Genomic DNA, 25,638 nt, shown 5'->3' on the forward strand with positions numbered 1-25,638 from the left:
CCCCTTCCATTTTAATGACACCTTGAATTTGTCCGCTTAATTTGCATATTACAATAATAGTTTCTCGGGAACCGTTGCCTTAAAGTCCTACGTTTTAACATTCAGAATGCTAACAAAGTTTGTCACCGACACATGACATTCAGGGAATTTGTGAATAAAAAAAAAGTTTGCTAAAAACAAACATGTCAAAATAATCAGTTATATTAAACACTTAACAATTGAATTTAATTTAATTTCTAAAATTTAATCGTTCGTTTGTTTATATTTTGTATAAAAATAATAAGTATAATTGTTAACAATGTTTGTATATAACATTAAACCTGGATCTAGTGAAGAAGAAGAGGAAGAAGATGTGATGGACATTTTGCAGGTTTGCTAATAGGACCAAAAAACAATTTCGTAATCGCTAACATGGCCAAAAAATAATGTAAAACTGTTAAAAAAGAAAATAGGGAGAGTTTTAATTAATCATAGAAAGTTAATTTAATAATGTTAGAAACATTACAATCGAGATTATAAAAATGTGATAATTTTAATAAATTCCAAGAAAATATATTTTTATTGCAAAAAGCAAACCTCTATTATAGAAAATACACAACATCTTAAATTGACAATATCAATCAAATGAACAAGTATTAAATTAAAAGCAAACGGATATCAAAATATATTCGTGGGAATAACTGAAGAACGCTAACAGTTGACTACCGATCCCGATTAACCAACAACAAAACCAGTTTTGTGTGGCCTACCTAACCTTTTGATGTATTCCAGAAAAGGCGAGAAGAATGCGAACGCAAAGCAAGAAGGGGGGAGATGGACCCCCGTTTGGAGTTCACATTCCAACTCCTCATCGACGGGACGGGACTGCCAAGACATGCCATCATGGATCATGTTTTCGAAGGAAACATGGTATTAGATATAAACATACATAACAAGGATACAGGTGTACAGAAGCGAATACAGATGGATTGTGTGAAAGATGTGTGCAAGTGCGTGAATTTAGCCACGTCTGTTGCTAAATGAATGTGGAAAATATCTGCGTCAACGTCAAATAAAACCAAGCGCACTCTTCTTTAAGAGTATTATAAAGAGGAAAGAATTGTTTGTTTGCATTGAATAGGCTCCGAAACTACTTTAAAAAATTCTTTCATTGTTGGGTAGCTACACTATCTTTATCACTAGATTTTTTTTTATATCCGCGCGCAACTGCTTGTTTTTAATAAAAATCTTAATGTAGTAAATGAATCTATTGCAGTTAGACGATATCAACCAGCTTTTCCTCCCCCACATGAGGAATAAACTTCTATGGTATTACCAAGATGTGGAAGAAGTCGAGCAGCGCTTGCCAGTGGAGGGAACAAAGCCTCGACAGCAAGGTCAGGCGAAACTACCGCCCCCGCAGGTCACACTCAAGAAGAAATTGTTTCTATCAGATGGTTGGGACGTGAAGTTCACTGGAATATGTATTTACATGTTCAGAATTAACGTCAGCAAACAGTTACCTGAAGAAGGCTTCCACAAAGACTTGTAAGTAAAATGTTTATTGCTCACTAAAACAAATGTTATTTTAAATTTCATAATAAGCACCTTAAGATTTATTACAAATAATTTTCACAATGATATATTTTAAGGTTTTGTGGAATTTTAAACGCGGGCAAAGTAGGATTGGTGACGGCTATAGAACGTATTATGGAACACGTATACATGAACGCCCTGGCTCATCCGAGCAGTGATGGTGATGAAGATGAAACTAGATTTCCAATCGTGAAGAGCCAATTGCTGCCCGGACTCAGATCTTTTTGTAGCGCTTTAAAAGGTAAATAATTAAATGATTTGCAACCTTTACAGTAGTTTGAAAATTATTTAATCATGTAAAAATATTAATTTGATATATCGTTCATAGTATGTGAAGACGTTTGCAATCAAGTAAATTTATTTGACGATGGCAAAGCTTTAATGGCTAACTTACAAGATCATAACGAACTAAAGGAGATGACTAAAAATCCTAATACTATAACGATGCTAGAAGAAAGGGTCGATGAGTGGGTGAAAAAAATTATGGAGGTAAAATATTAACTTCTCCTGGTTTTAAAGAAATCCTGTTTAGTGTACAGCGACTCTGGGTAATTTGTTCAATTTCCAATAGTTTACCTAAGTATTTTTAGGGTACTAACCGTGGGTTCTGAGACCCAAATCCTTGTTTAAAACATAATGTTATCTCTGTTTTATCAAAATGATAGCAATAAAGATATGTTTTATACAAGGAATTTGGTTTCAAAAACCAACGATAAATAATGCACAGGCATCGTCCAAATGATTAGAAATTGAAATCGCCTGACAACAATTGGCATTCTTATTCAATTGCGTTAACTTTAAATTGAAGATAAATTGTACTAATGTTATATTATCAACATGAAGATACTCAGTGAGAGTGAGCAACTGCGACGCGAAGTAGATTCCAGCGGGCCACAGGACGAACTTGAATACTGGAAGAAAAGAGGAGCCCAATTTTCACAGCTGGTGTCGTACTTGCAGGTAAGTTGCAATGTATATATTTTATAATACTAGATGTTTCAGACGCTAAAATTTTTATTAAATTTAAGTGAATATTTTAGGTCTCTATTCCCAGAAGTTAGAGCTGCGAGTTGATTATAAGTTACCAGTTTCCACTATATGTTGATTTTTGCATATTTTCAGTAATACGTAGTTCTAGAATAAGAGTCACTATCGTGTAATAAAGTTGTTATATTACTTAGGATAATTTATAGAACAATATCATGGTTATAATCAAAATATTACAATTCAAAACAACGACCTCTGTGTTAAGGTGTCTACACCACGTAGCAGCTCTACGTCCCGTAGAGGTCTACGTGATGTAATCATCGTAGACTGCTACGAGATGTCGTTCGAACGGAACAATTTTTCAATACCTGCTATTAGTTATGTTGATGTTTGTTATTTCATTATTATAATTTCATTTGTTTAATGATATTTCCAAATAGGATAATGAAGTTCAACTAACCCTGACCTGTTTACAACTGGCTAATTCAAGATCAATTAAACTTTGGCGCGACACAGATCATAAAATTACATTTTGCTACAATGAAGCGAAGGATAATGCTAAGTTTATTCAAGCCATGGAAAAATGTTGTCATTCCCTTTACCTGGACGATCCTGTTAAGATTAACGACTCAATACTCAGCCTGTTACAAACCGTCCGGTTGATACACAGCGTATCTCAATTTTACAACACCTCGGAAAGAATATCCTCCTTAATGGTCAAAGTAAGTTATATTTAAGAAATATTGCTTTAATAAAAAGGAAACACAGATATAAGTTTTATCAGACAGTTCTTCTTATCATGATTAAGGTATTGTTAAAAAAGCAAAAGGTCTCCCCGGCGGGGAATCGAACCCCGGCCTCCCGCGTGACAGGCGGGGATACTAACCACTATACTACCGAGGATTGTGATTAAATAATCATAAATCAAGTTCATATTAAGTGAAAAATCGATAAATGTAAAGCTTCTATCTTTCAAACATACGAAACTAGCGCGTCAGGTTTATTTATTTCAATAGAATATGAAACGTAAGTTATTTTGCTGACAAAGTTGCTTTCTTTTATATACTACTACTTTGTTAAGCTAGGGGTACAATTTCTTTAGATTTGATATCAAATATTTGAAACATTAATTCACAGATAACGAATCAAATGATTGAAACTTGTAAGCAGTACATCACAAATCGTTTTAAAGAAACTATTTGGTCACAAGAACGTGTGGTGGTTCGCGAGAAACTTTTGCATTGCATCAACTTGAACAAAACTTATAGGGATACATACATTTACGTGAAGAATCAACCTTTTTTACCTAACGTCGAACAGTTTAGCTTCTCCGAAAACTACGTGTTTGGTAAATTCGATACTTTCTGCAAGAGGTTGAATAAAATCATAGCAATGTTCGATATGATGGACGATTACAATAACTTATTTGAAAAGAGGATGGAGGGATTATTACTTGGCGAAGGTAAGATAAAATTATAACAAGTATAAAATATTAACTACTTATAGCATTGTTAAAAGCATCGTGGGATGCAGTTTCTGGATACATTTTTTGCTCTTTAGGTTTATTTTACCTCATTTAAGTAATTATTAAACCAAATTTTAATATACTAATTCCACTTCAGATTTGGAAGATGCTATGCATGCTTTCCAAGAAGCTAAGAAAGCGGTCACCACGTGTCACTATGATTATTTAGATTATAGGAACAATGAATTTGACAAGGACTATCAAACATTTGAGGCAAAAACTAACACCCTCCGGGAATCGATTGGGAATACAATAGAAGTGAACTTCGCAAGTGTATGGGAAACGCCACAAGGGATAAAATTTTTGACAAGATTTGAAAAGGTGAAGAAAAATTTGTTTTGCTTTCTTAATGTTCAGTCGTGCCGTGATACGGGGATTACATTATGATATATGACATAATGGATAGATGTTTGTTACTACGTGTCTCCAAAACGTCTAGGTAAACGGATTTCGATGAAATTTATAACCTAGTCAGGAAGAACACATAGGTTACATACTAAGTTTTTTTTTAATTTCGCGAGGACGAAGTTAAACGGGAAAATGCTAGTATGAAATAAAAACGATATTGAAAATATCCGCAGCAGGCTTAACGAGTTTACAACATTTTGGCAATTTCCAGGTCAGTCAAAAAATTTTAATAACAAAATTGAACGAAAAATATGACAGAGTTTTAAAATACTGCGAAAAGGAAGTGGACAAAATAATGAAAATGTTTAAACGTCAAAAAGATGATCCACCTTTGCCAAGAAATTATTCACCAATAGCAGGTGTGTGAAACAAATTTTAGAAATTATGACATTATTATTAAGAACTTACACTTACCTGTACCCTACAGTCATCAAAATCTTAAACCGAGTTAAGTCGAATTGTCTTTTCTATAAAAACTAAAGCTAAGTGTATAAAATGTAAATGACGTGTATTCGTTATCAATGTACTAAGGTCGCATAAAGTGGGCACGATGTTTGATGCACAATATGACGGAGACGGTGGAGAGCGTGTGCGCGCACCCCGTGCTACGTGCGCTCCCCGCTGCTGCCGACATGATGCGCAAGTACGCGTCTACGCGCACGCTCATTCACAACTACGAAGATAATATGCGCGCCGTTTGGATGAACCAGAACGTAAGAATGAATACCATCGTAATAAAAAAAAATAGCAACCTATAAAATTAATTTCAATTTACTGCACAACTTTGTTAAAATAAAGACCTCATTCATAGCCATTAATTGGTCACTAATTTCTCTTACTAAAAGTACACTAAAAAGACGACTTAAGGAATAGAGGCAGGTGAAAAAATACAAGATGTTCAAAGCACCTTCAAATTAATCGAACGGGTGTGTAAACAGGTTTTTAGGTTATACCAAAGTATTGATGAAATTTGCCTAGAGTTACACGGAACTCATGAGCTGTAGAAGTCACACGATTACGTCACGAATTACGCACGAACATTGTATTGATTTAAGCTGAAGGTTGGGTGATAGGTTGTGGGGTGGGTGGGGGAGGTCGGTAGTTCGGGCCGGTCTCAACATGCTACGCTGTGACTATCGATGATAATAATATACCAACTATCGCTACTATTTGTATACTAGGAATTTATGACTTGTAGAGATCTTCTTAAACTTGAATGTGGCATAGTGTTTCATCTATAAATCTAAATATCAACGATTGATTTATTCATTTTATTTAGTCATATTTTCAGACACTGCTATTTAATAAAACAAGATATAAAATTTAAGAAGTCGTTTGATGTCAAAGAAAATATAAAATTAAATTGTAATTTTTTTATTTTTATTTTACATGTTCTTTTTAATGTAGAAATTGGTAACACTTGTTTCAGTTATGCGATGTTGATGACAGTCTCAATAACACTTTATTAAAAATTGATGAATCCGGTCGTGTAGCTGTCAATTTGGACCATACTATCAAACTATTGATAAGAGAGTCAGACTGTCTTGTCAAAATGGACATCGACTTGCCCATCGTGTGTCACTCTCTGTATGCGAAAAAGAACTATTTTACAATCGTCAATGATTCATTGCAGGTTAGTTTCTAAGAAACACATTTATTGAAGTTCAAAAATTTTTACTTATTTGCTACTATTTTTTATCTGTTTATAATCACATTTAACCGATCTAGAAATTACAATAGAAATGAAGCAAATCCAATGATATTTGCACTCTATTTTATACAAAGTTATTAAAGTACATCGTAACATTCTGATAAACGTAAAATAATAATTCGTAGAACTGTAAAATTTAGATTTGATTTTCCGTCAACAGTTTTTGCTGGAAGATTATCTCGCGACGCTGCGTCGTGTTAAGTTAGAAGTGAGACCACTTTTCCTACCTCAAGTAGTCCGACTTTCCTCCCTCCTCCTTCCGGGCTTGAAGACAGTAACGTGGACCAGTGAGGATTGGAAGGAGTTCATTGACCGCGCCAATTCGGCCATCAAAAGTTTTGATGTGTTGGTGACGAGAGTGCATGATATATATTCGAATAGAATCATTTATGTACTTGCTGGAATGCAGGAAGTTTCCTTGGTGAATTTACCAGGTAAGTGATTTTTTTTAAATTAGAGTCTACTGTAATATGTTGTAACTAAAACCTATTCGGAATCACAGTGAATTCAATTTTCGTATCGTGTCTTTTTACTGTATTTAATGTAATACATTAAAAATAGTTTAGTTTTATGTAAAAATTAAATCATACAATCTAAAAGCAGAAACCAAAACAAGGAAAATTAAAATAACGTAACGGTTACTAACGTAAAATAACAACGTAGCGTAACGTAAGCGCGATTTAGCATTTTATCCGCACGTGCACTAGGCTAACATGACTTTGAGGATGATGCAAAGAAAACCTTGTAGTAAAACTAGATATTTGATGATCAGGACCAGGTTTGTAAATTATTATCTTAGCTAAAATGTAATATAATTTTAAGAGAAGAACTTAGTGTGCTAACTGCACATAGATGTGAAAAGGACTGGGGGATGTTGGTGATACCAGAATTTATTTATGGTAGTGCTTGTACATTTGATATTTAGTTCGAGCTATCATACGTCAATGAAAAAGAACATTTAACAGTCAACGAAGAGAAAATTAAACTCTCGCGTATTTTATCAACCTAAAGATAGTTTTAGCGGTGTAACTTTTACTTGGTTTTGTTTTTTTGTTCTTTGAATTTTGATAGATTGACGTAACTTTACGGGTAAGGTTCGTGACTGGCCCCGCCCGGGGCGTGGTCTTTCTCACATGCCAATTGGTAGTAACTTGTAATTTTCATGAGGGAAAAAGAGACAGAGTAATTCTGAACAAATCCATTGAAGTTTGCTGCGGGCGCTGTTCGAATTTTAGCAGGCCTCTGGTTTGGGCACTATACCGACATCCTTTTCAGATTCACCGCCTCTCGTTATCTTTCATGATATTTTCGTAAGAATGAAAGGGACGTATAGATATGACTACCTAGGATCTATGATACCTTAGTACTTGATCAGGTTTCAGGCTTACTATATCGATTGAAATTTTGTTCAAGGCTTGTGAGGCCGAATTTGGTTTTGTTGGTTTCGGTTTGTTGGTTGTTAAAGGTAATTTTTAATGGCATTATCAATCACCATGGTTACGTTTACACAATAACTTTTTGACATAATCAGGTTTTCTTTGTTTCATAAGAAAATAAACGATGGTATTGAATTAAGAAATATTTACAAAGCAAAATAGGAAACGAACTCGCCTGAACTGTAACAGTTTGTAATATCATAAATATAACAATAGTTTTGGTATGAAGTTTCTTCAGTCATATTCTAACATTACGTATTCTCTGTTTAGAAAGAATTTTCAAAAAAATAAGAAATAATTTTACCTTTATAAAGTGTTATTAGTAGTGTAGTTAGTTAGTAGTAATCACAAACCTATTAAAGCATACATGTCTGTTTAAACATTGAAACTTTGTATTTACACTCAATTGTACACAATTTTTTTTAAGAAATATTTATTCAGGAAATAATTTAATATTTGATCGGAATACTATTTATGACATGTAACTGAATATGTCGTTACTTGCAGATTGACTAGAAATTCTGTGAACAAATGTAAAATAATATGTCAATTTAATATGTATAAATGGTATTTTCCGCTGAAAATAGCAAAGTGAAGAAAAAGAGTTACGATACAAAACAAGAATTGAAGAATGAAGGGAAAAGATGTTTGTCACTAAAGTGAGAAGTTAATTAGTAAGAGAAAAAGTCAGGCACAGCAATTAATGTTATAGGATTTCCAATTTACACATGTAGAAACTTTTCAAAGAGAACAAGAGAGATGACAAATTGTTTCTGTACAGGTATTTCAGAAATGGAAACTCACGGTTAGCCACATTCAATTTATAAAAACCTTCCCGGCATCTATGATGTCCTAGTAATCTTTCAGGATTTTCCACGCGGTCATCCTGAAAAACTTTGCGTGTCGTAGTGCGCATGGCACTACGACACGACACCCAAAGTTAGCTGTACTTTTACTGTAATTTATTATTAACCTTTACTAAGAAGCTACTAAGGCCTACATCAAATAAGACATTTTATTCAGTTAAAACTACTAACATTTTCGAATAATAATGATTGTGGAAGAAAGTCTTCTTAACACATTAATTATTAATTAACATATAAGTCATATTGTTGTTCGTTGTGAACAACAATCTTTAATCTTAAATTTTAATTTCAGTCCAATTCTCTAGCTGCAAGTAATTAATATTATTTGATATTATTATCTCTAAATTCAAATTCATTTGTTCCCTTGACAATAGTTCGTCTTAGCCTTTCAAGTTAATTTTCATGTAGTCTTAAAAGACCGATCGAAAGCGACGTTCCGCGATTTTCGATAGTTTTAAAGTTGTAAATGTAATTTTTGTAAACGGCAGATTTTAATCTGCATTTATTTAAAAATTACATTTACCACATTTACAGAGATCACAATGTCACTATTCAAGTTTTACAGAAGTGGAAACTCGCGTTTAGACATATACAATGTGCAAAAAACCTTCCCCACATCTATGAAGTCCCAGTAATCTTTCAGGATTTACCACTTGCTCATCCTGAAAAACGCATGCGCCCTTCAACAAACAAAAAGGCAACTTTGGATACCGTCGTCGTAATCTTATATATAAAATTCTCGTGTCCACAATGTTAGCTACCATACTCCTCGAAACGGCTAAGAAAAATTTTAAATGCATATTCATAGTAGGTCTGGGAATCGGCTACTATCTATTTTTCATACCCGTATGAAGTTTTTTTACGGAGTCGCTGGCGACAGCTAGCATACTTTACTATGGTAAAGAATAATAAGGCCTACATCAAATGTATTCATTAAACCATCTAATATTTTCTGATAATAACGATTTCGGAAGAAAGTCTACTTACTCTTCTTCTTTTCAGCCACGTCAAGCCCACTGCCATCATAGGCCTCACTCAAAGATCGCAAAGATGATCAGATGGTCTACTTACTCATTAATGATTAATTAACGAAAATTAGTTGTTCGTACTAAATGTGTTCTGTACAGGTGTTTCAGAAGTGAAAACTCTTTATTAGTCATATTCAATGTACAAAAAGCTTCCCTATAACTATGAGATCCTAGTAATCTTTCAGGATTCACCACGTGGTCCTCATAAAACCCGCATGCGCACTTCATCGGCCAAAGGCAACTTTGTGAATACCGTGATTGTGAACTTAACTGTGAAGGTAATAAGGGGCAATTAAGGTGTATGTGAAATGTGATATTATTACAGTAAAACTCACAAAAAAATTCTGGTGTCCTAGTACAGCTGCGGGTAAAATATTTCTAAAGCTTCCGCAAGCGGAAAAGTTTCAACGTTGCTTGTTCCTGGAAACAAAGTTTGCCCTGAATTTATAAATTTTTTATGAAATTCAAATATTTATTAATTTTTAGATTTTTTTTTAAAAACTAGCGGAAAAGATTCTGATGTTTTTGACTAATTATAGTTTCATCTGTTAAATTTCGAGATCCAACAGTTTACTTACAGTGTTACGGGACACTGTGTTATCCAAAGCTATATGCTATATGTTCTATGGTATATACCTTAATTAATTAAGTTTTAATTTATATATCAACAGTAAATAAATAAACGTTACTTAAAAAAAGCCAATACGCGACTGACTAATACAAATAGATGAAATAGCGGCATCTACTCTCCGCGTATAAAAACATGGATTTTATTTAAAGAAAATAAACTAATGTAAAACTTTCTTAATTTGTGGCGAATCGAATGAATCTTCACTCTTCAAAATCTTTACTGTCGGTTTGGCTCTAGGCCTTCACAATGGAATTTACGTGTATACAAACCCACATGCGTAAAAGCAATCTTACAATCGCGCGAATAAAATTGCCCTCTTTTCAGTCGGGTAATAAAAGGCAACTTTCAATATCGTCATTGTGACCTTTAAAATTAAGGTAATAAGGCTTGATACGTCAACGAGTTTCAGTAAAACCTTCTAACGTTTTCTGTTGCCCTAGTATAGCTGCGGGTAAAATATTCTTAAAGCTTCCGCATGCGGAAAACCTCCCTATCAGCTTTCGAAACAAAATAGCTAAAATAAATCTTAAGAAATATTATTTAAAATTATATATTTAATTATATATTTTAAGCAAAAACAAGGTCATATTTTCATATTTTCCTCGAGAGGTTTTTTAGCAATGTAAACCTGTTTGTCCAATTACAAAGGGACTTTATTAATTATATACAAAAAGTCATTAAAAATGCTGTCATGTCTAGTAGTAACCACTCCAACAAATCAAAATAATTTATTTCCGCCTTTCTTATTATAACTTTGCAAATTAGCAAAACGTTTCTTAATATTCAGATACTAATGATTAACGGTGAAAGTCTACTTAATGACGACTGAGATGACGGAAGACAGATTCAGACAATTTCCAGAACAATATCGAGTGTGGAGTGGAATAAGGATAGGGAGATGATGAGTGCGTTGTTCGTATTTAATGATGTTTAGTCATAAAGTTCGAATACAATCAAATTTTCTTGCTCCAAATGTGTTACATTATTAGAATTTGCCCATTATTTCGACAGCCCGTAATAAAAAGTAGCCTACGTTATTCCCGCTAAGTTATTTTCCAATCAATCCCCCGTCAATATCGGTCCAGCCGTTTCACAAATAACACAGAGCAACTGCGGCTTTACGGGTAGACATGGAAACTAAGTTATAAAAGTAGAATTTTCGTTATAAGGAATACGAACATAACCATGATCGCGAAATACGAAATTTAGATAGTAAAATTAAATCGTATCTATCTGTACAATAAATCAAATTTGAGTGTGTATTTACATACTGACATTCAAATTTTATTTACAATTGTTGTATATATATATTTAAATTTCCCAAAATTAAAATACACAAGTTAAGTTTTCCCGTGGCAATAGTTCCTTTCAAGTTTACAATATCATCGATCGATAGTGTAGTTTTGTCAGTATAGTAGTTGAGTAATAACATTTGCAGAAGAAAAAGTTAGTGCATTATTCATTCATGTGTCATCAATAAATGTAACAATAGTTTTCCAATAACTAAATAGACATGTAAAACTATATTGTACTATTTTGTGAGAGAGAAAATGTTTCTCTACAGATTTTTTAGAAGTGGAAACTTATGGTGAGGTATATACAATGTACAAAAAACCTTCCCGACATTCATGAGGTCCTAGTAATCTTTCAGGGCTTACCACGTGTTCATCCTGAAAAACGCATGCGCACTTCAACAAAGAAGGGCAACTTTGAAATATCGTGATTTATGACTGTTTCACGGCTTCCTTGAAATGTGACATTGAATAGCAAAACCTACTAAACCTTTCCTTGGATAATGATGATTATTGAAAAAAATCTACTTTAAACATTAAAATAATTTATTAATCAAAAAATTGTTCGTAAGAGAGAATAATGTTAAATTTAAAATAAATACCTGTAAATATTATCATTATTTGATATTTTCTTCTAAATACGGTTGGAGACAGGCAGGCGGCCGGATGTAAACATTACGCCAAAACTTTAAGTTTTATAAAACTTTGTGCACCAACGCCACGTGAGTGGAATAAGGCCAGGGAGATGGTGATGTTTTCTCTAAATTCAAATGTATTTGTTTAGTGACATGAGTTCATATTATGCTTTCAAGTTTATATTATACAAGATGTTTCTTAAGCGACATATCGAATGCTTTGTTGATATGAATAATATTTATCTAATTTTTGCGATTTTCAGTAGCCCTCAATAATTTTTTGCATTAACTGTAAAAAAAAAAAAAAAATTACGAGAGATGACAATGTACAAACTTTTTAGAAGTGGAAACTCGCGGTTCGCCATAATCAATGTACGTACCTTCCCGACATCTATGCGGTCCTAGTAATCTTTCAGGATTCACCTCGTGTTCATCCTGAAACGCATGCGTACTTCAACAACCCGAAGACAGCTACGAATACTGTAATTATAAACTTTATTACTATGAAGGTTAAAAATGAATGAATGGTAATGTCTGCACGAAATGTGACAATATACAAAATTTTCGAAAAATGAAAATTGTGGAAGGAAGAAGTCTTATATCTCTTATAATCTCATATTTGACGTGACGTAAACTGAAATATATTTTTTTCCGTAATGAAATTCGTGTCATAAAGTTCTTTCTTATTCACTGTAGCTGTCTGGTCATATATTCCCTTTTATGTCATTTTTTTTGCCTTAACATAGTTTACATATTTTCTGCCAGAACTAACAGTGATAGCAACGTCGTTTACATCGTGTCTCATATCCTTGTCACATAATAGCAATTTCCAATTCTGAAAAATATGGACAAATTTAATCTTTCTATATCTTACTGTTATAATAAAAGCGAAATTTTAGATGTATGGATGAACTAGTTGTCGCCCGCGACTCCGACCGCGCGGAATTATAAAAAAGTAATAAGTAGCCTATGTATTCTTCCAGACTATCTTTTACCATAAGATTAGTAAGATGTACGTTAGAAAGTATCTCCAGAATAGCTCAATGGATCTCGTGGAAATTTGGCATTGATGTTGAACATTTTCTGGAAGAACATATTTAATTTACTAATTTCCCGTGGGAAAGTTTTGCTTCACTTATTTACTTCATAACTCCACAACGGTTCTACATATCTTATTGAAATTAGAATAAAACATAGTATGGAGTAACATATGAGATACTTTACACCCTTTTTTAATTCTGCGCAGACGAAGTCGCGTTCAATAGCTAGTTATAAGCTAGATACACGAGGTGTGTTTCCGTATAAATGTTTCAGAAGTGTAAACTGAAGGTTAACCATATTCAATGTACAAATAAAGTAAAGCCTTCTCGACATCTATGTCGTCATAAAATCCGCATGCGCATTTCAATGGCCAGAAACATATATGAATATCGTAATAGTGACCTTTATCATATAGGTAGTAAGGTGTACGTCAATTGAAATATTTTCAATAAAACCTTCGTACATTTTCTCTTTACCTAGTACAGCTGCGGGTAAAATATTCTTAAAGCTTCCGCATGCGGAAAAACTTCATCATTGTGCTTTTGTTGACCCGAAATATGTATAAATGGGAGTAATATATAAATATATATTATTTGTATTATTATTATCTATTTTTTTAAGCAAAAATTAGCCCAGGAAGTCATATAAAGTTTTTCTCGCTATTTTTTTTTTTGGAATTTGAACCCGATGGTGTCCTAAACAAAGGGAATTTTCTGTCATGACTGGTAGTAGTTACCAGTAACCACTTCAAGAAATGAAAATAATTTTGAGAATATGTTTCTCTACAGATTTTTTAGAAGTGGAAACTCACGCAAAAAACGCATGCGAACTTTAACAACGAAGGCCTTGGAATATCGTAATTATTTTTACATAATAAGAACGTTTCACGGCTTACATGAAACGTGACATTGAATAGAAAACTCCCACTAAACCTTTCCTTGGATAATGATGATTATTGAATAAAATCTACTCAAAACATTATTAATTAATAATAAAAGTTGTTCGTAATAGAGAATAATGTTAAATTTACTAGCACACATATTATAAATATTTGATATATTCTTCTAAATACAGTTGGGGACAGGCAGGCGGCCTGCTGTAAACATTACGCCAAAACTTTAAGTTTTATAAAACCTTGTGCGCCAACCCCACGTGAGTGGAATAAGGCCAGGGAGATGGTGATGTTTTCTCTAAATTCAAATGTATTTGTTCTAGTGACATGAGTTCATATTATCCTTTCAAGTATATATTTTACAGGATGTTTCTTAAGCGACATATCGAATGCTTCGTTGACATGAATAATATTTATCGTTTATCAAATTTTTGCGATTTTCAGTAGTCCTCAATAATTTTTGGAATTTACTGTAAAAAACTTGTTTTTACTAGAGCTGACAATGTAGTTCAAATCTTTTAGAAGTTGAAACACGCGGTCCGCCATAATCAATGTACCTTCCCGACGTCTATGCGGTCCTAGTAATCTTTCAGGATTCACCTCGTGTTCATCCTGAAACGCATGCGTACTTCAACACCAAAAAACACAGCTTCGAGTACTGTAAACTTACTGTACTTTACTATGAAGGTAAAAAATGAATGAATGGTAAATGTCTGCACGAAATGTGACATTATACAACATTTTCGGAAAATGAAAATTGTGGAAGGAAGTCTTATAACTAGAAATATATTTTCTACCGTGATGAAGTTCGTGTCATAAAGTTCTTTCTTATTCACTGTAGCTGTCTGGTCATATATTTCATTTTACGTCATTTTTTGTGCCTTAACATAGTTTACATATTTTCTGCCAGAACTAACAGTGATAGCAACGTCGTTTACATCGTGTCTCATATCCTTGTCACATAATAGCAATTAATGTTACTGTGGGTTTCCAATTCTGAAAAACATAACTCCACAACGGTTCTACATACCTTATTGAAATTAGAATAGAACAAAGTATGGAGTAACACATGAGATACTTCACACCCTTTTTTAATTCTGCGCAGACAAAGTCGCGTTCAAAAGCTAGTTATAAGCTAGATGATATACGAGGTGTGATTCCGTACAAATGTTTCAGAAGTGTAATAAAGTGAAGCCTTCTCGACATCTATGAGGTTCTAGTACTTTTTCAGGATTTACTCGTAGTTGTTGTCATAATATCCGCATGCGCATTTCAATGGCCAGAAACATATATGAATATAGTAATAGTGACCTTTAACATATAGGTAGTAAGGTGTACGTCAATTGAAATAGTTCCAATAAAACCGTCTTACATTTTCTGTTGACCTAGTACAGCTGCGGGTAAAATATTCTTAAATTTCCGCATGCGAAAAAACTCCATTATAGCTTTTGTTGACCCGTAATATGTATAAAAATGGGAGTAATATATTATGAACGGATAAATAAATATTATTTGTAATATTTTTAAGCAAAAATTATCCCAGGAAGTCACATTAAGTTTTTCTTGCGATCTGTTTTTGGAATTTGAACCCGATGGTGTCTAAATAAAGGAAATATTATGTCATGACAGGTAGTAGTTACCAGTCACCACTTCAAGAAATGAAAATAATTTAGAGAATATGTTAACCATGGAAAACTAACTAAAATGTACTGTTTCTTCAAATAGAAAACGGGAGAATATGTTTTTGTACAGTTGTTTCAGAAGTAAAAACTCACGGTTAGCTATACTGGTAGTCACTGTACCAAATACATTCTCGACATGTATGAGGTCCTAGTAATCTTTCAGGCTTTACCACGTGTCCATCCTGAAAAACGCATGCGCACTTTAACAACGAAGGCCTTGGAATATCGTAATTATTTTTACCTAATAAGAACGTTTCACGGCTTTCATGAAACGTGAAATTGAATAGAAAACTCCTACTAAACCTTTCCTTGGATAATGATGATTATTGAATAAAATCTACTCAAAACATTATTAATTAATAAAAAAGTTGTTCGTAATAGAGAATAATGTTAAATAAATTTACTAGCACACAAATTATAAATATTTGATGTATTCTTCTAAACACGGTTGGGGACAGGCAGGCGGCCGGCTGTAAACATTACGCCAAAACTTTAAGTTTTATAAAACCTTGTGCGCCAACCCCACGTGAGTGGAATAAGGCCAGGGAGATGGTGATGTTTTCTCTAAATTCAAATGAATTTTTTTTAGTGGCATGAGTTCATATTATCCTTTCAAGTTTATATTACACAAGATGTTTCTTAAGCGACAGATCAAATGCTTTGTAGACATAAATAATATTTATCGTTTAAGTACAATTTTTACGATTTTCAATAGTCCTCAATTATTTTTTGCATATCCTGTAAAAAAATTGATTTTACGAGGGATGACAATGAAAAAAACTTGTGAGCCGTCATGGGACGCCTGGCAGATGTGAAACATCGTGTGTGTACAAGTAATATGCATAAAATATTAAATATCTATATATATAAAAGAAAGTCGTGTTAGTTACACTATTTATAACTCAAGAACGGCTGAATCGATTTGACTGAAAATTGGTAGGCAGGTAGCTTAGAACCAGGAAACGGACATAGGATAATTTTTACCCCGTTTTCTATTTTTTATTCCGCGCGGACTAAGTCGCGGGTAAAAGCTAGTCTATATATGTAAAAGAAATTTGTGTTAGTTACACTTTTTATAACTCAAGAACGGCTGAATCTATTTGACTGAAAATTGGTGAGCAGGTAGCTTAGAACCAGGAAACGGACATAGGATCATTTTTATCCCGTTTTCTATTTTTTATTCCGCGCGGACGGAGTCGCGGGTAGAAGCTAGTAATTAAATAAATAATGATGATAATGATAATAAGGAAAATGTATTAAATCAGAAAATTAATAAAAATGTGGTATAATGAATAATAAAAGTAATAGTAATAATAATATTTATACTAATAATAATAAAAAACAATATTAAATATTCAATATTATTAAACTAAACACATAATAAAATATATATACCTTAGTATAACTTGGCGACCCGTCGCCACGGCAAGCGTCACCACGCCAACAATTCGGTTTACAAGTGATCCTATAGATGTTTCACATCAAAAAATTTTTTAGAAGTGGAAACTCGCGGTCCGCCATAATCAATGTACCTTCCCGACATCTATGCGGTCCTAGTAATCTTTCAGGATTCACCTCGTGTTCATCCTGAAACGCATGCGTACTTCAACAACCCGAAGACAGCTTCGAATACTGTAATTATAACCTTTACTATGAAAGTAAAAAATGAATGAATGGTAATGTCTGTATGAAATGTGGCATTAAACAGAATACAATTTTCGGAAAATGAAAATTGTGGAAGGAAGTCTAATATTATTACGAGTATATTATAATCATTGATAATATTCGACATGATTTTCCGTAAATTCAAATATATTTTTTTCCGTGATTAAGTATCGTGTCATAAGGTTCTTATTCACTCTAGCTGTCTGGTCATATATTCCCGTTTATGTCATTTTTTGTGCCTTAACATAGTTTACATATTTTCTGCCAGAACTAACAGTGGTAGCAAGTTGTTCGTAATAGAGAATAATGTTAAATTTAATAGCTGTAAATATATATTATTGTTGTATATGTAAGCGCATAATCTATGCGCATTGACGTACGGCTGCTGCGTCTGCCGTCAGTTTGACAAGTACGCGAATAAACCAGTCTGCACTCAGCTAACGGTCGTGTCATTACTCCCTATATCTAACAGTGGCGACGAGGATTCGAAATACCTACATATGAAAATTAAAAATGGCAGTGTCGAATTTCGGTGTTTTATCGTGTTTCGATCATAATGTACATACGTGGAAGGTGTACAAAAGTCGCATAACGTTGTGGTTTATTGCGAACGATATAAATCACTTAAATGATGCGGCGGGAGTGAAGCGACGCGCTATACTGCTCAGTGCGCTCAGTGAGGGTACATACAAGCTGGCAACGGATTTGGCGTTGCCGAAAGAGCTGCAAGATTTACCCTATGATGACATCCTGGCCCTCCTCGACGCGCATTTTACTCCGAGACACATCGGGTTCAGCGCGCGGCATAAGTTTTACACGGCGGTACAACAACCTGCAGAGTCGCACACACAATGGGCGGCGCGGCTGAGAGGGTTGACGGTGAATTGTGGCTTTAGCAACATGGAGGAAGCCGTAAGGGACCGCTTTGTAATGGGCATGCTGCCCGGCATCGAGAAAGAGGAAATATATGGCAAGGATCTGGCCAGCCTGCCTTTGTCCTTGGCGGTGGAGCTGGCTGAGAACATCAAATGCGCGCGGGCGAGTGTCGCCTGCGCAGCGGCCGCGAGCAGCGTCGGCGCCATCGCACCTACGGACGCTGCGGGTGATATCGGACAATACGGAAAGCAAAGTGTCAGTGTAATCAGTAGTAAAAGGACGAAGTGCCCCGCTTGTGGCAACGTTAATCATAAGAGTGCGGAATGTCATTGTTTTGATTCCAGTGGTAATAAGTGCAACCGAAAGGTTCATGTAAAAAGTGTGTGTAGCAAGGTTAACCTGTGTAAGGTGGAATCAGCCGAGACGGACGAGAGCGACGACGGTGAGTTGTATCATATCCGTTCTTTCACGGGGGAGCCCATGGTGGAGTATATTGAGTTGCATGGGGTTAGGTTAAAATTCGAAATCGACAGCGGCTCTGCCGTGACAGTTATTTCAGAACCCAGTTATAGACGCCATTATAGCAAGGTATCTCTGTGTCCATCGAAAAAGAAATTATTGGGTTACACAGGCGAAAAGATACATTGTTTAGGTGTTATGTCTCAGTCGCCGATATCGTATGGCGGGGTTACCCGCGCTATAGACGTGTACGTAGTACGCGGCGGAGGTCCCGCACTTCTCGGCAGGGATTTTATTTCGAAATTCAATCTGGAACTTGCACCGGTTAAATATTGTGGGTCACCTACTTCAATAGAACAACTTCAGGCTCAGTATTTCAAAACATTTTCCGACACTTTAGGAACTTTTAAAATGTATAAAATTAAGTTATTTTTGAAAGAAAATTCGCAACCGATTTTCTTTAAAGCCCGGCCTATAGCGTTCGCGCTTCGAGACAAAATTACCGAGGAGATTGATAGGTTAGTCGACTTAGGGGTGCTAAAACCGGTAGAACATTCTGACTACGCGTCTCCGATCGTGCCGGTCTTAAAGAAAAATGGTTCCGTTAGGATATGTGCCGACTATGCCGTGACGATAAACAAACAACTCGTCGTCGAGCAATACCCTCTGCCCACGGTTAACGAACTGTTTTCGAAGTTGCACGGCGGCGAACAGTTCACCAAGTTAGACTTGTCGAGCGCGTATAACCAACTATGTCTCGATGAGGAGTCACAGAAGTTGACGTGCATCAACACACATCGGGGCCTTTATCAGTATACGCGTCTCGTTTTTGGGTTGTCCTCCGCGCCAGCTATTTTCCAGCGCGCCATGGAAACTGTATTGTCAGGGTTAGACGGAGTATTGTGTCTCCTCGACGACATACTCGTTACCGGTCGGAATAAGGAGGAGCATTTGAGTCGCCTAGGTGCCGTGTTACAGAGGCTCGAGGAAGCCGGCCTTACATTGCAGAAGGAAAAGTGTGAATTTTTTAAAGACGAGATCAGTTACCTGGGTTATGTGATCAACAAAAATGGTTTAAAGAAATCGCCGGAAAAGGTTAAGGCGATAATGGATGCACCTAGGCCGACTAACGTAAGTCAACTTCAGTCATTTTTAGGCCTAGCAAATTACTATCGAAATTTTGTACCGGGCGCGTCAACTATACTAAGTCCCTTGTACGAATTATTGAAAAAAAATAGTAAATGGAAATGGTGCAAGGTCCACTCAGACGCGTTTCTTTCCATAAAAAATAGTTTAGCATCGGATTCGGTACTAGCTCACTTCGATCAAAAGGCTAAACTTATTTTAACTGTGGATGCGTCCCCCACAGGCCTCGGCGCGATATTATCGCAAGTAGGAGGGGACGGTGCCGAGCGGCCGGTCTCGTTTGCATCGCGCACGCTAACGCAGGCGGAGAAACGATACTCGCAGATTCAAAAAGAGGCAACGGCTATAATCTTCGGAGTGCGCCGCTTCCATCAATATTTGTACGGCCGATCGGATCCTTTTGTTTTGCGAACCGATCATAAGCCTTTAATTAGCATATTTGGCCCGCATAAAGGCATTCCAGAAGTGTCTGCCAATAGGCTCCAACGATACGCATTATTTCTCAGCGCTTATAACTTCAATATAGAATATGTTCGCAGCGTTGATAACAGCGCGGATTATCTATCGCGCGCGAGCCTGGTGGGGGCGAGCGAGCGCGGCGCGGGGGCCGCGGAAGCAGGGGGCGCGTCGTGCGCAGACGCTGCCGCGGCGCTGTATGATAGGGCCGCGTATGTTTGTTTCGTGGTGGACGGAACGCTACCGATAACCGTTAGCGAGCTGCGACACGAAACATCTAAAGATGTGATATTGTGTCGTGTCGTTAATTACGTTTTAAACGGATGGCCAATTAAAATCGCTGATTTAAAATTAAAAATTTACTTTTTATGTCGTAATCAGCTGTCAGTAGAAAACGGCTGTTTAATGAGAGGACATAAAGTTGTAATTCCTGCGTCCTTACGTAACCGAGTGCTAAGTGAATTACATACGTCTCATCTGGGCATAGTAAAGACCAAGGCTGAAGCTAGGGCTAGGTTTTGGTTTCCGGGAATCGATGATGCAATAGAAAAATTTATAGGATCTTGTGAGGTGTGTAACAAGTTGAGGCCGTCACCGCCACGAGCTAAAATATCGCCGTGGAAATATCCGCCTCAACCATTCTACAGGGTGCACATTGACTTCCTAGGTCCACTGAATGGTCGTTCATACCTGGTGGTCGTAGATGCGTATACGAAGTGGGTTGAGGTATACGATACGAATACTAGTACAAGTTCCAATGCAGTAATCGAACGGTTATACGATTATTTCGCGCGTTATGGACTTCCTAAAACGGTTGTAAGCGACAACGGGACCTGCTTCGCTTCACAAGAATTTTCGAGCTTCTGTGCAAGTAACGGAATTACCCACCTAACGTCACCAGCTTACCATCCCGCTAGTAATGGCCAAGCGGAAAGTTTGGTTAAGGTGGTAAAGAAGGGGATTAAAAGTAGTGTTTTGAGTAGCCGGACAGCAAAAGAAAGTAAACTACGATTGTTGAAATTTCTGTTTGATTATCGCAACTCAGTACACTCGACCACAGGCTTCTCCCCGGCTGAATTGGTGTACGGGCGGAAACTTAGGTCGCGATTGGATTTATTGAATCCCAGAACACCGCCGTCGTCGTTCGCCGGCCTCACTGATGCTGTAGAACGCAAACAGCGCTCGCAAATAGACGCACATAGGGGGAAAAACATAATTTATTTTTCTCCGGGTGACCAAGTGTTATACAAATTGGTTACGGGTAATAATCAAAAGTCTTCGTGGCTCAGAGGGACTGTAATTAAGAGACTCGGGAAGGTATTATATGTAATACAAGACAATACCTCTTTATGTAAAGTTAAAAAACATAAAAATCAGTTAATGTGTTTCAACGGGTATAATTCGTACACCTGGGATTGTGACGATATAGCAATCGGTAGTCCTGTAGGACAGACTTCCTCGCAACAGCCAGGTGTGGCACAGGACATTGCAGTAGGGGCTCAGCTTCAGGGGGAGGGTGAAGAGGCATGTTCGCCTCCGGCCACGCCGCCACTGAACCACCCCAATGTCACACTGACCAGAGGGGTTAGGCGCCCTGTGTTGTTGGATGAGGAAAGTTTTAGTTAATAATGTTTTGTCAAATTATTGTTATTCCAACCATTTTAAGATTGTGATTTCCTATTTTATGTGTATGTATTGTTTTGTATATGTGTTTAATATTGTATATTACATCCATCTAGGGGGGGAGGGATGTTGTATATGTAAGCGCATAATCTATGCGCATTGACGTACGGCTGCTGCGTCTGCCGTCAGTTTGACAAGTACGCGAATAAACCAGTCTGCACTCAGCTAACGGTCGTGTCATTACTCCCTATATCTAACAATTATTAATATTTGATATTTTCTTCTAAATACAGTTGGGGACAGGCAGGCGGCCGGCTGTAAACATTACGCCAAAACTTTAAGTTTTATAAAACCTTGTGCGCCAACCCCACGTGAGTGGAATAAGGCCAGGAAGATGGTGATGTTTTCTCTAAATTCAAATGTATTTTTTGTTCTAGTGACATGAGTTCGTATTATCCTTTCAAGTTTATATTTTACAGAATGTTTCTTTAGCGACAGATCGAATGCTTTGTAGACATAAATAATATTTATCGTTTAGGTACAATTTTTGCGATTTTCAATAGTCCTCAATTATTTTTTGCATTAACTGTAAAAATTTGATTTTACGAGAGATGACAACGTACAAACTTTTTAGAAGTGGAAACTCGCGGTCCGCCATAATCAATGTACCTTCCCGACGTCTATGCGGTCCTAGTAATCTTTCAGGATTCACCTCGTGTTCATCCTGAAACGCATGCGTATTTCCAACACCAAAAAACTCAGCTTCGAGTACTGTAATTATAATCTACTAGTTTTTCCCGCGACTCCGTCCACGCGGAATAAAAAAATAGAAAACGGGGTAAAAATTATCCTATGTCCTTTTCCTGGTTCTAAGCTACGTGCCCACCAATTTTCAGTCAAATCGATGCAGCCGTTCTTGAGTTATAAATAGTGTAACTAACACGACTTTCTTTTATATATATAGATACTAGCTTTTACCCGCGACTCCGTCCGCGCGGAATAAAAAATAGAAAACGGAGTAAAAATTATCCTATGTCCTATTCCTGGTTCTAAGCTACCTGCCCACCAATTTTCAGCCAAATCGATTCAGCCGTTCTTGAGTTATAAATAGTGTAACTAACATGACTTTCTTTTATATATATATATACTAGCTTTTACCCGCGACTCCGTCCGCGCGGAATAAAAAATAGAAAACGGGGTAAAAATTATCCTATGTCCGTTTCCTGGTTCTGAGCTACCTGCCCACCAATTTTCAGTCAAATAGATTCAGCCGTTCTTGAGTTATAAATAGTGTAACTAACACGACTTTCTTTTATATATATAGATATAAGATGAAGGTAAAAAATGAATGAATGGTAAATGTCGGCACGAAATGTGACATTATACAAAATTTTCGGATTGAAATTTGATGAAAATGAAAATTGTGGAAGTAAGTCTTATTATATAACTCATTATATAAAATTTGACGTGAATTTCCGTAAACTCAAATATATATTTTCGCGTGATCAAGTATCGTGTGGAAAGGTACTTGTGAAATGTAGCTCATACCTTTTACTTCATTTTTTGTGCCTTAACATAGTTTACATATTTTCTGCCAGAACTAACAGTGATAGCAGCGCGTCTTTTATATCGTGTCTAATATAAGTGTGTCAGATAAAAGCCATTAATGTTACTGTGGGTTTCCAATTCCGAAAAACATAACTCCACAACGGTTCTACATACCTTATTGAAATAAGAATAAAACATAGTATGGAGTAACATATGAGATACTTTACACCCTTTTTTAATTCTGCGCAGACGAAGTCGCGTTCATTAGCTAGTTATAAGCTAGATACACGAGGTGTGTTTCCGTACAAATGTTTCAGAAGTGTAAACTGAAGGTTAGCCATATTCAATGTACAAATAAAGTAAAGCCTTCTCGACATCTATGAGGTTCTAGTACTTTTTCAGGATTTACTCGTAGTTGTTGTCATAATATCCGCATGCGCATTTCAATGGCCAGAAACATATATGAATATCGTAATAGTGACATATAGGTAGTAAGGTGTACGTCAATTGAAATAGTTTCAATGAAACCTTCTTACATTTTCTGTTGACCTAGTACAGCTGCGGGTAAAATATTCTTAAAGCTTCCGCATGCGGAAAAACTTCATCATTGCTTTTGTTGACCCGAAATATGCATAAAAATGGGAGTAATATATGAATGGATAAATAAATATTATTTTGTAATATTTTTAAGCAAAAATTAGCCCAGGAAGTCATGTTAAGGTTTTCTCGCGATTTTTTTTTTTTGGAATTTGAACCCGATGGTGTCTAAACAAAAGGAATTTTCTGTCATGACAGGTAGTAGTAACCAGTAACCACTTCAAGAAATGAAAATAATTTAGAGAATATGTTTCTCTACAGATTTTTTAGAAGTGGAAACTCACGGTGAGCCATATACAATGAAAACCATGGAAAACTAAATAAATTGTACTGTTTCTTCAAATAGAAAAAGAGAGAATATGTTTTTGTACAGGTGTTTCAGAAGTAAAAACTCACGGTTAGCTATACTCGCAATCACTGTACCAAATATTAGGTCCTTACATATGAAATTGGCGTTTTTCGTACTGGCCACTTTAATCACGAATTTCTCCTCTTTGGTAAGGAATTCCAAATTCAAATTTGTACAGCTAAAGACTCATGTATTTGTGGCTCGATGACCGTCATTCATTTGTTTTTTTTCTTCTGTTTTTTTCTGTTTGCGTCACTCATTTTACAAAATGGAAAACTTAAAATATCGCATTATTTACGAGTACGAGTTCCGCCGTGGCACTAGTGCTGCGGAAACGAATCGAAGGGTGAATGATGTGTATGGCGGTCGTGTTGCAAAAGAAAACACAGTTCGTTTTTGGTTCCAACGTTTTCGTTCTGGAAATTTCGATCTCCAGAACATGCCCCGTGGACGGCCTGACCCTCAAGTTGATAATGAAGAGTTGAAGGCTATTGTGGAAGCGGATCCATCGCAAACCACGTCCGAGTTAGCTGCAGGCTGCGATGTTAGTGATAAAACTGTTTTAATTCACTTGAAGCAAATTGGGAAGATTAAAAAGCTTGAAAGGTGGGTACCTCACGAATTGACTGAAGCAAACCGGCAAACGCGCGTCGACTGTTGCGTTACATTACTAAACCGGCACAACAATGAAGGTAGTTTAAACCGAATCATTACCTGTGATGAAAAATGGGTTCTTTACGATAATCGGAAGCGCTCAGCGCAATGGTTGGATCCTGGCCAGCCAGCCAAATCTTACCCCAAGCGAAAATTAACCCCAAAAAAGTTACTTGTAAGCGTTTGGTGGACTAGTGCCGGTATTGTTCATTACAGTTTTCTCAAATCTGGCCAGACTATTACGGCTAATGTCTATTGTCAGCAATTGCAAACCATGATGGAAAAGCTAGCGGCTAAACAACCTAGGCTGGTCAATCGCTCCACGCCACTGCTGCTTCACGACAACGCTAGACCACACACTGCGCAACAGACGGCTACTAAATTAGAAGAGCTTCAATTGGAAAGTCTAAGACATCCTCCGTACTCCCCGGACCTTGCTCCAACAGATTACCATTTTTTTCGAAATTTGGATAACCTTGCAAGGGAAAAAATTCAACTCCGATGGGGCAGTCCAAATCGCCTTCAAAGATTTTATTGATTCCCGTCCGACTGGTTT

General features: G+C 36.1%; 1 protein-coding gene and 1 non-coding gene across 2 annotated transcripts in view; one reads left to right on the plus strand and one right to left on the minus strand.

Moving 5' to 3' along the window:
- Positions 1 to 298: 298 nt before the first annotated feature.
- LOC106717004 (dynein axonemal heavy chain 5) overlaps positions 299 to 25,638 on the plus strand; it is a 67,616-nt gene continuing 42,276 nt past the window's right edge. The window contains exons 1-13 of the mRNA XM_045685981.1: positions 299 to 370; positions 772 to 909; positions 1,256 to 1,527; positions 1,632 to 1,729; positions 1,904 to 2,064; positions 2,419 to 2,535; positions 3,003 to 3,284; positions 3,700 to 4,024; positions 4,185 to 4,408; positions 4,707 to 4,854; positions 5,027 to 5,208; positions 5,925 to 6,128; positions 6,367 to 6,640. Coding sequence (XP_045541937.1) covers positions 299 to 370; positions 772 to 909; positions 1,256 to 1,527; positions 1,632 to 1,729; positions 1,904 to 2,064; positions 2,419 to 2,535; positions 3,003 to 3,284; positions 3,700 to 4,024; positions 4,185 to 4,408; positions 4,707 to 4,854; positions 5,027 to 5,208; positions 5,925 to 6,128; positions 6,367 to 6,640 — 2,497 coding nt within the window. The remainder of the gene's footprint in view (positions 371 to 771; positions 910 to 1,255; positions 1,528 to 1,631; positions 1,730 to 1,903; positions 2,065 to 2,418; positions 2,536 to 3,002; positions 3,285 to 3,699; positions 4,025 to 4,184; positions 4,409 to 4,706; positions 4,855 to 5,026; positions 5,209 to 5,924; positions 6,129 to 6,366; positions 6,641 to 25,638) is intronic.
- Trnad-guc lies at positions 3,394 to 3,465 on the minus strand. Its single transcript has one exon. It is a non-coding gene; the product is annotated as a tRNA-Asp (tRNA).

This window comes from Papilio machaon, chromosome Z (assembly GCF_912999745.1).
Source record: "Papilio machaon chromosome Z, ilPapMach1.1, whole genome shotgun sequence".
Lineage (NCBI taxonomy): Eukaryota > Metazoa > Arthropoda > Insecta > Lepidoptera > Papilionidae > Papilio > Papilio machaon.